Source organism: Equus przewalskii, chromosome 1 (genome assembly GCF_037783145.1).
Source record: "Equus przewalskii isolate Varuska chromosome 1, EquPr2, whole genome shotgun sequence".
In the NCBI taxonomy this organism is placed as follows: Eukaryota; Metazoa; Chordata; class Mammalia; order Perissodactyla; family Equidae; genus Equus; species Equus przewalskii.
In genome coordinates, this window is record NC_091831.1 from 173,330,997 (window position 1) to 173,346,992 (window position 15,996).

At 38.6% G+C, this 15,996-nt stretch overlaps 1 protein-coding gene across 1 annotated transcript in view; it reads left to right on the forward strand.

Annotated features, from left to right (window-relative positions):
* The window catches only part of TTC6 (tetratricopeptide repeat domain 6), a 189,720-nt gene that overhangs the window by 46,467 nt on the left and 127,257 nt on the right, over positions 1-15,996 (forward strand). The window contains exon 3 of the mRNA XM_070629311.1: positions 14,609-14,677. Coding sequence (XP_070485412.1) covers positions 14,609-14,677 — 69 coding nt within the window. The remainder of the gene's footprint in view (positions 1-14,608; positions 14,678-15,996) is intronic.

Consider the following 15,996-nt stretch of genomic DNA (forward strand, 5'->3'; position numbering starts at 1 on the left):
AACAGGGTCGAGGTCCGAGAGACTGGGGTGGTTAAGACAGTTACAACGGGTAGGAAGAGGGAGGGAGGGAGATTCTGAAACTGAATAACCACGACAGCTTCCTTGATTCCCTCCTCCTGCTTTTCCCACCTTAAAAACTACTAGTGTTGTTGAGGAAGAGTATTATTAGCTTCAAAGTCAGGAGTCCTCTGTTCATTTTTTGAGTTTTTTGTTTTTGTTGAGTTCTAAGAGTTCTTTTTGTATTCTGGATGCTAAACCCTTATCAGATAAATGATTTGCAAATATTTTCTCACATTCTATAGGTTGTCTTTTCACTTTCTGATGCACAAAAATTTTTAACCTTGATGAAGTACAATTTATCTATTTTTTCTTTTGTTGCCCATACTTATGGTGTCACTTATGAAAATCTATTGACAAATTCAAGGTCATGAAGATTTACCCTTATGTTTTCTTCTAAGAGTTTTATAGCTCTTACATTTAGGTGTTTGATCTATTTTGAATTAATTTTTGTAAATCATGTGAGATAGGGGGCTAATTTAATTTTTTGCATTTTCATGTCCAGTTGTCCTAAGCACTATTTAAAGAGACTATTTATTTATTCTTTATGGAATGATCTTGGCACCTTTGTCAAAAAAATCAATCGACCATAGTTGGGTGAGTTTATTTCAGGACTTTCAATTCTGTTCCATTGATTTAGATGTCTATCCTTATGCTAGTATCAAAGTTTTGATTACTGTAGCTAAATATAGTAAATTTTGAAATAGGGAGGTGGGAGTTTGCCAACTTTGTTTTTCTTTATCAATATATATATATATATTTTTGAGGAAGATTAGCCCTGGGCTAACTGCTGCCAATCCTCCTCTTTTTGCTGAGGAAGACTCGCCCTGAGCTAACATCCGTGCCCATCTTCCTCTACTTTATATGTGGGATGGCTACCACAGCATGGCATGCCAAGCAGTGCCATGTCTGCACCTGGGATCCGAACTGACGAATCCTGAGCTGCCAAAGTGGAACATGCGCACTTAACCACTGTGCCACTGGGCCAGCCCCTGTCAATATTGTTTTGCCCATTCAGGTTCCCTTTCAATTCCATATGACTTTTAGGATCAGCTTTTCTATTTCTGCAAAAAAAAAGGCCTTTGGGATTTTGATAGGGATTGCATCAAATTTGTAGATTCCTTTGGAGAGCCTTGCCACCTCAACAAGATTAAGTCTTCCAATCTATGAGCATGGAATTTCTTTCCTTTTATTTGCATCTTCGTTAATTTCTTTCAGCACAGTTTTGTACAAGTCTTGTACCTCCTTGGTTAAGTTTTTTAATTCACTATTTTATTCTCCTTGATGCTATTGTAAATGAAATTGCCTTCTTAATTTCATTTTTAGATTGTTCATTGATAGTGGTTAGAAATTCAGTACTTTAAAACATATATTTATCTTGTACTTGCAACTTTGGTGGATTTGCTTATTAGCTCTGACAGTTTTAAAAAAATTTTGGGGGGCTGGCCCGGTGGCTGAGTGGTTAAGTTTGGCGCTCTGCTACGGTGGCCCGGGGTTTCACTGGTTCGGATCCTGGGCGCAGACACGGCACCGCTCGTCAAGCCAAGTTGAGGCGGCATCCCACATGCCACAACTAGAAGGACCTACATCTAGGATATACAACTATGTACCAGGGGGGATTGGGGAGATAAAGCAGGAAAAAAAAGAAAACAAGATTGGCAACAGTTGTTAGCTCAGGTGCCGATCTTTAAGAAAAAAAAAAATTTTGGTATTCTTTGTGGTTTTCTGTAGATAAGATCATATCATCTGTGAATAAAGATAATTCTACTTCTTCTTTTCCAATTTGGATGGCATTTTTTTTTTTTTTTTTTTTTTTGCCTAATTGTTCTAACTACAACTTTCAGTACTATGTTGAATAGAAGTGGTGAAATCTGGCATCCTTGTCTTATTCTTAATTTTGGGAGAAGGCTTTCAGTCTTTCAACATTGAGTATAGTGTTAGCTCGGGGTTTTCCATCAATATCCTTTATCAGGTTGAGGAAGTTCCCTTCTAGTCCTAGTTTTTTGAGTTTTTGTTTTTAAATCATGAAAGGGTATTGGATTTTGTTAAATCCTTTTTCTGCATCTATTGAGATGATCATGTTGTTTTTTTCCTCTTCATTCTATTAATGGGGTGTATTACACTGATTGATTTTTGTATACTAAACCATCCTTGCATTCCTGGGATAAATCCTGTTTGATTGTGTCCTATAATCATTATAATTTGCTGCTGGTTCAGTTTGTTAGTAATTTTTTGAGGATTTTTGCATCTATATTTATAAGGAAAATAGTCTATAGTTTTCTTTTCTTGTAATGTCTTTATCTGGCTTTGTTATCAGAGTTATGCTGGCCTCACAGAATGAGTTAGGGAGTGTTCCCTTCTCTTCTATTTTTTGGAAAAGTTTGAGAGAGATTAATGTTAATTCCTCTTTAAATGTTTGGTAGAATTCACCTTTGAAGCCATTTATCTAGTCTTAGACTTTTCTTTGTTGAGATGTTTTCAATGGCTGATTCAATCTATTTGTTTATTATAGGTCTGATCAACTTTTCTGTTTTTTTCTTGGGTCAGTTTTAGTAGTTTACATGTCTTTAATTTAATTTAATTAATTAAATTTTTTTTTAAGGTTGGCACCTAGGCTAACATCTGTTGCCGATCTTTTCTTTTCTTCTTCTCTCCAAAGCCCCCGAGTACATAGTTGTATATTCTAGTTGTAGGTCCTTCTGGTTGTGCTATGTGGGATGCTGCCTCAGCATGGTTTGATGAGTGGCGCCATTTCTGGGCCCAGGATCTGAACCAGCAAAGCCCTGGGCTGCCTAAGCAGAGTGTGTGAACTTAACCACTTGACCATGGGGCTGGCCCCTACATATCTTTCAAAATGTAATTCCTGACATTTATACTCAGTTTTGTGAGCCATTTTAAAATTTTTAGACTATTACTTATATTTAAGTGGTCTCAGGGGCTGTTGCTGTGGTTGAGTGGTTAAGTTTGTGTGTTCTGCTCTGGCAGCCTGGGGTTTGCTGGTTTGGATCCTGGGCACGGACCTAGCACTGCTAATCAGGCCATGCTGTGGCAGCATCTTACATAGATGCACTAGAATGACTACAGCTAGGCTATACAACTATGTACTGGGGGTTTGAGGAGAAAAGAAAAAAACGACGGAGTTTGGCAAAAGATGTTAGCTCAGGGCCAATCTTACTAAAAAGAAAAGCAAAGCAAAGCAAAGAAAAGCTTTAAATAAAAAACAAAAACAGGGCCCAGGCCAGTGGCACAGTGGGTAAGTTCACGTGCTCCACTTTGGTGGCCCGGGGGTCGCCAGTTCAGATCTCAGGCATGGACCCATGTACCACTTATCAAGCCATGCTGTGGCAGGCGTCCCACATGTAAAGTAGAGGAAGATGGGCACAGATGTTAGCTCAGGGTCAATCTTCCTTAGCAAAAACAGGAGGATTGGCAGCAGATGTTGGCTCAGGGCTAATCTTCCTCCAAAAAAAAAAAAAAAACAGAAACAAAAACAAAAACAAATAAATGGTTTCATTGCATACCACTGTTACTTATCTCTTTTTATACTTTAGCTTCCCATTTTTGAGCCCTTACAGTCATGTATTGCTTACTGATGTGGATGTGTTTTGAGAAATGCATCATGAGGCAATTTGGTTGTTGTGTGAACATCATAGATGTACTCAAGGGGAACAAAATTTGCCACCCCAAAATGTGTTTCTTTAACGTGAGGATTATTTTAGGATGATTACTTTTAAGAAACAAAAGGCTCAGAAAGTCTTTTTTGTTACCTCCTCCTTAACTGTCTAAAAGAAATTGGATTAAAAACCCTGTCTCAGGAAGCAAGATATCACCTTAGCATAACATGAACTAGGTGGTAGACAGGGAGAAACCTAGAAAAGCCTGTTTGCTGGGCTCCTTTCTGTGTTCTTCTGTTTCTGTGTGGCCAAATACTGTTTTCCAAACATTTGCTCCTTTTCACATACTTAGGAACTGCCTTCCTTCTCTTGAATTGCCCAACTCCTCCCCCCCACCCCAAACATCATATTTGTCTTTAACTAAGGATGACTTTTAAAGCGAGGGCTTCATCCATTTTGGTGAGTTACTCAGTTTTCCTGGGTTTCTTCTGTGTATACAGGTTATTAAACTTTTGTTTGTTTTTCTCCTGTTCATCTGTTTTATGTCAATTTAATTCTTAGACCAGCCAGAAGAACGTAGAAGAGTAGAGAAAAATTTCTTCCTCTCCTACAATACTTACACAACCTAGATGGTATAGCCTTCTACACACCTAGGCTATATGGTACTTATCTTATGGGACCACTGTCATATATGTGGTTTCATGTTGACTGAAACCTCGTTATGCAGTGTTTGACTATAACTGCATCTTCAAATAATTTTTCCAAAAGTTCAGTTCATGTGTGGTATTTTCTGAGCTGAGTATATCTGTGATCCCCACTGAAAAGGAGACATGCAGAGTTCTGAGCCAAGAAGGGAGGATGTCCCTGTCTCTACTTGCTGTAGCCTCATTGTCAAGGAGTTCTTTGTGTCTCTCAGCCTCCTAGAGTCACCTGTGAAAAGTGTTCCTTCAGCTCTTGCCTGTAGCAACTTCTTAGGACCAAGGGCCAGTGTCTGAGACAGATTGCACTGTCTTCCTAATCCAGCCCACCTTCCCACTGTTGTCTGTCTGAAACGCTCTCTGTATTTCCTGCCCAAATTGGCCATTTGGGAGCTCTGCCCAGCAGGTCATCATTTGCTTCTGGAATATGTCAGAATACCGTTTTTTGGGCACAAACTCACACGTCTACTATATTTCTAGTATTTTACAAAATGTGTTTAGGTGTGCTTTTATTTTCACTGATTTTTTTCCTGGAACATGACAATACAAACCTTTTTAACTACCTACGCAGCCCCCCACCCCACACTCTTTGGAATCAGTTAAATCTTTTTCTATCAAGCTACTGACTTTTGCTTGTATTTCATTTACTTTTGTCTTCAGGAACATCAATTCTCCCCATGTGTGTCTCAATTTTCTTTCTCTGATTTTGTCACTATCTTGACATTGCATCCCCCCTCCCCTTTGGTCATTTTCCTCTACATTTTGGAAAATCTAATCATTTGTCTTCTACCTTATGATTTAATTTCCTTCATTAAAAAATGTTAAACTCTGCTTTTTAATATATATTTAAATATTTCAATACTATTATTGTTTATTTTCCTTTAAATCTTCTTATGTCATTCTAAGTTTTATTTTCATCTTGCTGCTTTTTCAACTCATTCTCTTTACATACATTTCTGCATGTTTCGATAGAATTCATATCTTCTTGGATCTTTTGAGCACATCACACAATTTATTTAAAACTAATTCCTTTGAGATTTCAGGTGTTGTTTCCTTTTCCTTACCTTTCAATGGTTTTCTCGTAGGCCTTCAGTTGCCTTTTTCTCTTTATTCATGAGCTGAGTATGTTCTGTAAAGTCTAGATGTTTATGAACTGAATGTGTTTGTGGACACCTTTTACCCTGTGCTGTTTCCTGGAGCCCCATCTATTGGGTGGGTTGACCTGTCTAGCTTATTCCCTGCTTCCAGCGAGCTTTCACCATGGAATCTCAATTTCACTGTGGTGGAATCTTCTTCAACAGCCATGGCATGTTTCTCAGAAATGTTGAACTAATGAAAAGCATGAAAAGCTGTAGGTTTCTTTTTGTACCATTTTGATTCCCTTATTTATTTTACTATATATTTTTTACTTATTTTCTTAGTGACTACCTTTGGGATTACAATTAACATCTTAACGTAACAATCTGGTACAGATTCATATCAACTTAATTTCAATAATGGACAAAAATTTTGCTTCTGTGTAGCTCTGTTTCCCCTCTCTTTGTGATTCTATTGTCATACAAATTACATGTTTATACATTATGTATCCATCGACATATTTATAATTATTACTTTATGCATTTGTCTTTTAAATCAGATAGGAGAAAAAAGAATTATAAACAAAAATTCATTAATATTTTATATTTGCCTATCTAGTTACTTTTACCAATGTTCTTTATTTTTCATGTGTATTTGTGTTATTGTCTAGTGTTCTTTCATTTTAGTTTGAAGGACTCCGTTTAGTATTTCTTGTAAGGCAATTATGCTAGTGACAAAATCTTTTAGTTTTGTTTATCTGGTAATGTCTTAATTCCTCCTTCATTTTTGAAGGATAGTTTTGCTGGATTTAAGAATTATTAGTTGATGTTTTTTTCTTTTAATATTCTGAATATGTCATCCCACTGCCTTTTGGCCTCCATGGTTTCTGATGAGAAATGAGTTGTTACTCTTATTGAGGATCCCTTGTGTGTGATGAGTTCCTTTGCTCTTGCTACTTTCAAGATTCTTTGTTTTTCAATAGTTTGACAGTTTGCTTATGGTGTAGTTAGCTTCTAGGATATGTAGATTAATATATTTCATCAACTTTGGGGAGTTTCCTGCCATTATTTCTTCCAATATCCTTTCTGTCCTCCCCACTCCTGGGACTCCCATTTTGCTTGATGGTGTCCCATAGATCTCTAAGGCTCTGTTCAATTTTCTTTATTCTTTTTTCTTTTAGTTCCTCAGGCTGAATAATCTCAATTGAACTATCTTCAGTTCACTGATTCTTTCTTCAAAGTCTGCTCAAACTTGCTACTGAGCACCTTTATTGAATTTTTCATTTCAGCTAATGTATTTTTCAACTCCAGAATATCTATTTGGTTTGTTTTTATAATTTCTATTTCTTTATTGATATTATATATTTAAAGAGGCATTATTGTCATACTTTCCTTCAGTTGTTTAGACATGGTTTCCTTTACCTCTTTGGACATATTTAAAATAGGAAATTTAAAGTAGTAGATCCAATGTTAGGGCTTCCTCAAGGATCGTTTCTATTGATTACATTGTTTCCTGTATTGAACCATACTTTCTTGTTTCTTTGCATGTCTTATATACTTTTTTGTTGTAAACTGGACATATAAAATAATATAATGTGATGTTTGTGGAAATCAGAGGCTCCTTTTCCCCCAGGGCTTGTTATTATTGCTGTTTGTTGTTGCTGTTCTTGTTGTCTTTTACAAAAATTTAGTGACTTGCTAGAATCAATTTTGTAAAGTCTATATTCTTTGTTGTGTGTGGCCTCTGAAGTCTCTACTTGGTTAGCTTAGTGTTCAGGTAATGACTGAACATAGATTTCCTTGAATGCCTGCAACCAATGTCGCTCAGCTTTTGCTGAGGAGTTCTTTTGTGTGTTGGGGCACACCTTCAGTGCTCAGGCAGGCAGTTTACCATTCTGTGTTAGCCCTCACTTTTAGACTGCCTAGACCCTCAAGGTGAGCTAGAGGTGAAAACTTAGAGTTTCTAGGTCTTTTCTGAGCATTCCACAGCCTTTGGCATGCACATCAATGTATTGTAAGCACCTGACAGTTAGCTTTTTTGATTTTAATGTAAGTGCCTGACATTAAGCTTTTGATTGCTGAGGTATCCACTTCGCACACATCCATCTTGAATAAATGCATTGCCAGCTACAAACTAGGGAAAGATCTAGGCTGCCCCACTCATGAAGTTCCTCCTTTTGGAAAGCTTTGGTTGACCTGGATACCTGACTGTTTGAATGACTGCTTGCTTTTCCCTTCCTGCACTTTAATTCCTGCTCTTACTTTTTAAATTCACCAATAGTGAACCTGGCCCACCTTCTCAACCCCAATAGAAGCAGAATTCTGGGTCTGTGCTCTTTATCTCTCTCTCATTCTCTGTGTCTCCCTGCAACCTTGCTGTGTGGCCCAGGGCATGCCATGTACCCTCTAGGACCTGTAAGTAATAAACTTTGTCTTTTCAAAGTTCCCTGATTGTTGTTGCTGAGGTGTATCTTGTGATCATAATAAGAAGCACAAGGGCTAGTCCAGCCACAACATTGGCTCTGGTTGGGGAAATGTCTGTGGGGGCTTGCCGCAAATAGTATGGGCCCAGGTGAATGCCCACAGACATTTCTGGCTGACAGTATTACTTGGTAGGCTGAGATTAACCCAAAACAATCAGTCTACACATTCACAGGCCTTAAAGTCACTAAAATATTTATTTTATTTTCACCTTTATTTTTCAAGGCTACTGCTTAGCTAGACAGCAGAACATGGGGGTAGGGCAAGTTAAAACACTAAAGTACTCACTCTTCCTACTGAGATCCATTAGTCTTTATTGAATAAGTGCTCCCTGGCTTGCTATAAACTTTTCAACAATATGAGACGTGAAAATAAACAGGAAAATTTGGCCCATACACAGAAAAAAAGCAATTAAATGAAACTGTCCTTGAAGAAGCCTAGGCATTGGACTTACTAGATTACAAACACTTAAGTTTTCATATACTTTTGTCTGTATACTTGTCTTATTGGGTGGGTTAGAGGGTCTGTTTTTGGCCATTCTGATGCCATTTTATTGACTTTTTCTGTTCAACATAATGTTTTTGAGATTCATTCATTTCATTGCTTATATTAGCAGCTCATTTTCATTTTGAGAATGGGATCTTTTTTTTTTTAAAGATTGGCACTTGAGCTAACATCCGTTGCCAATCTTTTTTTTCCTTCTCTTTCTCTGCAAAGCCCCCTAGCACATAGTTGCATACTCTAGCTGTAGGTTCTTCTAGTTCTGCTATGTGGGACGCCACCTCAGCATGGCTTGATGAGTGCTGCTAGGTCCGTGCCCAGGATCCAAACTGGTGAAACTCTGAGCTGCCAAAGTGGAGTGCGTGAACTTAACCACTCAGACTCAGCCACTGGGCTGGCCCCCAAGAATGGGATCTTAACTGATTATTGCTGGTGTGAAATTTTATTTATTGAATTTGTTAGATATATTTATTACTTCTATTTTGGTCTGATACTTTTTCAGCTGTTTTCTTTTCTTTTCTTTTTTTTTTTGAGGAAGATTAGCCCTGAGCTAACATCTGCTGCCAATCCTTCTGTTTTTGCTGAGGAAGACTGGCCCTGAGCTAACATTCATGCTCATCTTCCTCTACTTTGTATGTGGGATGTCTGCCACAGCATAGCTTCACAAGCAGTGTGTAGGTCCACACCTGGGATCTGAACCAGTGAACCCCGGGCCACCGAAGCAGAATGTGAAAACCACTGGGCCACCAGGCTGACTCTCAGTTGTTTTCTTTCTTCCTCCAATATGTGGTCATGTACTCTATTAATACTGACATTTTTGTCTTCTCTCTTATGTTACTTTTACAACTTATTATTTTTTTTCTTGTTGCATTGAGTCTGACCTGTTTAATGTTTTATTATGAAATACAATATTTGGTGCAGGAATCTGCAAATAGCTCTTGTGGGGTTGAGTAAATTTTCTTCTATTTCTAGTTAACTTTTACTTAGAAATAAGTGTTGAATTTTTTTTTTTAACGATTGGCCCCTGAGCTAACAACTGTTGCCAATAAATTTTTTCTGGTTTTTCTCCCCAAATCCCCCCAGTACATAGTTGTATATTTTAGTTGCGGGTCCTCCTAGTTGTGGCATGTGGGATGCCACCTCAGCATGGCCTGATGAGTGATGCCATGTCCACGACCAGGATCCAAACCAGCGAAACCCTGGGCCTCCGAAGCGGAATGTATGAACTTAACTGATCAGCCATGGGGCTGGCCCCCTAAGTGTTGAATTTTATTGATGATTTTCCTCAGCAGTTATTTACATGATCATATGAATCTCCATTTTAATCTGTTAATCTCATAAACTAGCAATGAATTATCCATGCAGTTTTGGGAAAAATTTCTGTGGTCAAGATGTATTGTTTCTAAATAGTCTGAGTAATTTCATTTGCAAATATTTTAATTGGGATTCTTGCATTTATGTTCAAGAGAGGTAAACTATAGGTTTCTTTACTGAGATATTTTTATTCACCCTTGACATTGTTTTGTTACCCACATAAAGTGTATTGAAAAATTTCTTTAAGGTATTTTTATTATGAAATATTTCAATTATAGAACAAGTACTCACCACTCAGATTTTTCAAAATTTAATATTTTGTCATATTCACTTAAGACTGTTTAAATAAATGAAAAGTTACAATTAAAGTAGAGGCCTCCTTAGTACCTCTTTCCAATAATTCCCTCCCTCCTCCAATGTGAACAATATCTTGAATTTGGTGTTCATTATTATCGTGTTTTTATATCATTTCCTTCTTCTTGAAGAATTTCCTTTAACATTTCTTGTGATGCAGGTTTGATAGCAATGAATTTTTTTCACCTTTTGTTTGCTGAAACAGTATTTCACCTTTGATTTTGAAAGATATTTTTGCTGGATATAGAATTCTCTGTGGACAGTTGTTTTCTTTCAGCACAAATACACTAAATATGTTGCTTCATTGTCTTCTCGCTTGCTTAGTTCTGGCAAGAAGCCTGCAGTATTAGTTTGTGGTAATTAGTCACCAGTAGTTCTTTGTTTCTTTGTGCTTGATGTTTCTCTGAATGCTTATAAGATTTTTCCTTTGTTACTGGTTTTTATTATTTCAGTTATAATGTACTTGGCACACTGTCCTTTGTTGCTTGTAGTTCATGGAGCTTCTTGCATCAGGGTTCTTATAGTTGTCATGAAATTTGGAACATTTTTGACCATTTTTTTGTACAGATATTTTCTGCTTCCTCCACACCCCGCTTTCTGGGACTCTAATTAAATATATATTAGGGCCGGCTTGGTGGTGCAGCAGTTAAGTTCGCATGTTTCGCTTCTCTGAGGCCCGGGGTTCGCTGGTTCAGATCCTGGGTGCGGACATGGCACCACTTGGCAAAAGCCATGCTGTGGTCCCATGCTTAAAATAGAGGAAGAAGGGCATGGATGTTAGCTCATGGTCAGTCTTCCTCAGCAAAAAGAGGAGGATTGTCAGTAGTTAGCTCAGGGCTAATCTTCCTCAAAAAAAAAAAGAAATTAAAAAAAAATAGATTGAGTATTTGTTCATTTTGTTTCAGTTTTTATTTCTCTCTGTGATTTATTTTGTATGGTTTCTACTGCTATGTCTTCAAGTTAACTGGTATTTTCTTCTGCAGTGTCTTCTCTACTATTAATCCCACTCAGTGAAATTTTTATTTCAGATAATGTATTTTTTTTTTTAAAGGATGTTTTAAAGATTTTATTCTTTTCCTTTTTTCTCCCCAAAACCCCCCAGTACATAGTTGTATATTCTTCATTGTGGGTCCTTCTAGTTGTGGTATGTGGGACACTGCCTCAGCGTGGCTTGATGAGCAGTGCCATGTCCGCACCCAGGATTCGAACCAACAAAACACTGGGCCGCCTGCAGCGGAGCGTGTGAACTTAACCACTCGGCCACGGGGCCAGCCCCTCAGATAATGTATGTTTTATCTGAGGTTTTACCTTGTTCTTTTGTTTGGAACATGTTCCCCTGTTTCTTCATTTTGCTTGACTCTCTCTGTTGGTTTCTATGCATTAGGGAAAAGAGCCGCCTCTCCCAAACTTGAGGGAATGGCCTCATGTAGGAGATGAACCTTGTTGTTCCACCCTCCTCCAGCTCTTGGTTGCCTCTCATGCTTTTGTGACTGTCCAAGCAGCCTGTTTTATTTTTAATAGCTCCCGGTATTTGGGGGTGGGCCAAGACCAGTCATTGTCCAAAGGAGAGGATCTCAGGCAGCACCTAGATTCAGGCTGATTGGAAGACAGACCCTCAGGCAGTAGCTTTTAAATAATGCAAATGTACACAGTCCTGTGGGACCACAAGCATAAGCCCCACTGGCCACAAGAGCCAGGCAGTGTAGAGGTATCTGGGCACCAGACAAAGGTATGAGTTCATTTCTGGAAAATACCAGCCAGCTGGAGTGAGGCAGAGAGAGAGAGCAAAAACTGTGTCGACAAGTCTCTGCTCCCTGAGAGCGCCTCTGTCCATAGACCTCTATAAGTGTGCCAAACCAGAAGCCTGCCCCTCAGGCCGAAGCTCCTGGACTAGCAAGTAGGCCTGTTTCCTAGGAAGACTGGGGTGTGCTTCAGTCTGCTGTCTGTGCAGTGCCCTGGGGGTGGCAGTCTGCCAAGAACTGTCTCTCTGGTTGTGACAGTCCCACAGGACCCAGGAACGTGAGCCCTCTGGCCTCCAGTGCCAGGCAATCTAGGGGCATCCCCTGGGTGGCAGCTGCAAAAACTGGGTCACCAGATAGAAAAACCAGAGCACCAGATGCATGTAGAAGCTCCGCTCTGGGAGATACTGCCACTCTGGAGAATGGCTGAGGGAGAGCACGAAGATGGCACCCACTGGCTGGCTTGAGGCAGAGGGGGAGTGCACAGATGGCTCTGGCTGAAAAAATAAAAAGAAGAAAAAGAAAAGAAATTAAAAAACAAAAAAGATGGTGCCCACCACCTGCATCCTTAGAGAGTATCCCGGCAGGCAGCTGCCCTCGGACCAAATTAGGTAATGAGTTTCTTTCACTTAAAGTCCGGGCGCTTTTCAAAGGGCTGCCTCTGTGCTGGGCCCAAGGGCAGGTGAGTCTGAGTGCCAGCCCTTTAAGAGCCCAACAGCCCCCAGCGGTCTTGTGGGCATGAGCTGCATTGGTCCTCAAAGTCAGATGTTTGGGGGGCTTGTCTCTTAGGTGCTGGTCTTAAAAGTCGGGGTGCCCAATGTGGAGTATAAACCCTTCTTCCCTCCTCTGGGGGAAGCCCTAGGTTTTGAGTGCCCTCGCAGTGCTGGGCCTCTGAGCACGGGGTAGGGTTTGTGGTGAGATTGTGTCTCAGCCTTTCCTTCTTAGTCCAGTGTGGTTTCTCACAGCGCCAAGGGGTCACTCTGCCACTGTTTAGGTTTGTTTCAGAGGAAATTGTTTGGTACATAGCTGTAGACTTGGTTTATCCAAGGGTGGAGGTGAGTTCAGGATGTTCCTACCTCGCCATCATGAATGGAGCTCCATAATGTATATCCTATCTAGATGTCCCATTTGATTCTGTTTTTATATTTTACATTTGCTCCTGATTATGTTTACATCTTTGAACATTTATAATACTTCTATTAGAAGTTTCAAGATCTTTATCTGCTGATTCCAGCATCTCTGTCATTTCTGGGTCTTTTTCTATTGATTTTTCTCCTGGTTACGTGTCACATATTCGTGCTTCTTCATATGACTAGTAACTTTTGACTGGGTGCTGAGCAATGTGGATTTTACATTGTAGAGTACTTGATTTTGTTGTCTTTCTTTAAAAAGTGTTGGAGTTTTTCCTAATAGATCAGCTTGATCTTTTCAAGTATTGTTTTAAAGTGGTGTTAAAGTTCAGAGAAGCCTCTACTCCAAGGCTGGTTTAGCACTACTACTAATGTGTGATCTTTTTGAGGTTTATAATGAATGCATTCAGCATGTCTGGTGGGAGATCTAATGACTCCCAGTATGTCTGAGCTCTGGGAATTGTGGCTTACCACAATTTGGTAATTTTTTTCTCTGGCAGTTTTTGTTTGTCTGGCCTCATGGGTTTCATCATTGCTGGAGCCGATCGGTATTCAGCCAAAGACTCAAGAACCCAATGCAGATTTCTGGAGCTTTCTCTAATCGGCTCTCTCTTCTCCATAGTGTGCCTTACAAAATCTTTGGTTTCTCCTCGCTCTGATTTCTCTCTCTTCAACTAGTGAGATTCCCGGGCTCTGTGTGGTTTCCCCCTCTTTGTGTTGTGGTCTGGAAATTCTGTGAGGCAGAAATCTGGGGAGATTTAGCTCTTAACCTTTCTTTTCCCCATTCTCTTAGTCATTATATCCTTGCACTACCTGTTATCCAATCCTAAAAGAGTTGTTCTTATATTTTGTTCAGTTTTCTCATTATTTATGACAAGAGGACAAATGTAGAAGTCAGTGGCCTCAGTTGGATCTTTTTAATGAAGCAAAGAAAAGGTAGAAAAGCAGAGTTTGAAAGCACAATGAATGTTCATATCTTGCTGCAGACATTACTTACAGGCTAGAGGAGAAAGAGCCCCAAAGAGTCATGTAGCTGAATGCCTGTTTCAAGGATGATAAAACTGAGGTGAAGGGAAGCAGAATAACTTGCCTGTTGAAGCCTGGTCTGTGACTTTACAGCTTGGGCAGAACCTGAGTCTCTTTATTCCTATCCGTTGTTAGACATTGCATTGTGCTATCTTCTTGCCACTTCAACTGAGTAGAGAGTGTATCATAGCAGTTAGCATTAGCAATGATAAAAATGACACCAACAGTTACACCCATTAAAAATTTAAGTATATTCATATTTCTTGCTCTTAAACTAAATTTTAGTTTTGATTTTATCTTTCTTGTGCATCATGAATAGCAGTGTTTTACATCTGATTTAATTTTACCTAATTGTCCTATTAAATCTGATGATATATCTATAGAGATTGATAATTTAAAAAACCATGAAATTGGAATAATAGATGAAATATTTTTATTGTATATTTTGTCTGTATTTCTTATTTACTGCACAATATTGAAAAGCTTATTTTTCCCATTCATATATTCCTCATTTACTGCCTTATATTGACTCACATTTTACTGCATTGAATAATATGCCTCAATGATTTTTTAAATTGTCTAAAAAATGGTTCTAATTTTTTCTTTTCCTCTTTCAAGGAAATTTCTTCAATGGGAAAAATGCACTGGCATAAAGCATCTCAAGCGCAAGCAGATCAAGGATTACAGATAAGTATTCAGGAACCTCAAATGATAATCTTTAACAGAAATCCTCCTTGCTTATATTGAAGTAATAGTCTGCCTCCTGTTGCTTGAATCTTTATCTGGGGAGTCAAAAAAATCTCCTCTGATTTATTCTAGAGATGTGTTTGGCTGTAAGCACATCTAATTGACTACCACATTGGTAGTCTTGGCTATTTTGGCTCACCGTTGCTGCCTATCATAGACTTTCTGAGCTAAGGTCTGAAACTCTTTTCAGAAGGGAAAGATTTTAACAATTCTTCTGGTCCAGAGACATTCAGATCTAGAAGGTAGTTGGAGAATTATTAATAGTTATGAGTTTATAAGAAAGCATCACCTTATTCTTTATTTAGCTAGAAGAATTGTGAAAAGCATTGACAAGGGGAGAATTTTGTAGAGAAACATGGACAATGGGTGACAGAAGTTTGTTTCAGAAAGAAAGCTTCCTTTTCATCCATCATTGGCAAAATTCTTGTGGGATTCAAAGCAATCTGGAACATTGTCCCTGGGGATGGGACGTGTCTGCCTGTATATAAATCTACGTTTATGTAAAACAAATGATGGCACGATGATCAATTCCTTTACTAAGAATTTGTAAAATGATATCATTAAATAGCAAGCTTCTTTAGTTCCTGAAAATATGATGCCACATACGTAAAAATTCAGATCATACTTCATTTTAAGGATAACATATTATGGTTAGAAAACATACAGAATCTTTTCTTTTCACAAAAGCCACAGATCCTTTAGAGTTACTACAAACATTTGAACTACCAGAGTTTTGGATGCTTCTGGGTTGAGGCCATGTCTTTTTCCCCTTTGTATTCTTATCACCCACTTCAGGACCCAGCAGGCATGGCACTAATAGCCATTCGGTAAAGGTAGTGGATAAATCAATTTTGAAGCCTTACCACATATCCTATGGGCTTAAAGCTGACATCTAGGGTAGCTGTGTCTGGTTGACACCATTTACAGATAGATATCAAAACCTCTGGCCTCTAAGCTTCTGAGAGGTATAGTAAACAAATACAAGATCAGTTAGTTTTAGATAAATAAAAATTTTCATTAATAGAATAAATTTGACTTAATACCATTCACTACATATTCATGTAAAGTATAAGAAAAAATACCATGTTGAAGGAAACTATGAAAAATGCCAATTATCAGGTACCTAGCTTAGATATCATCGTAATTATTTAAAATAAAAATTTAAACAAAAATATTGATTTCTTTGACATTCTGTGGGAAGCACAGCCTCAGCTTTGACATTTACGAGCAATCACTGGACCTCTTCTGGCCACTGGCTT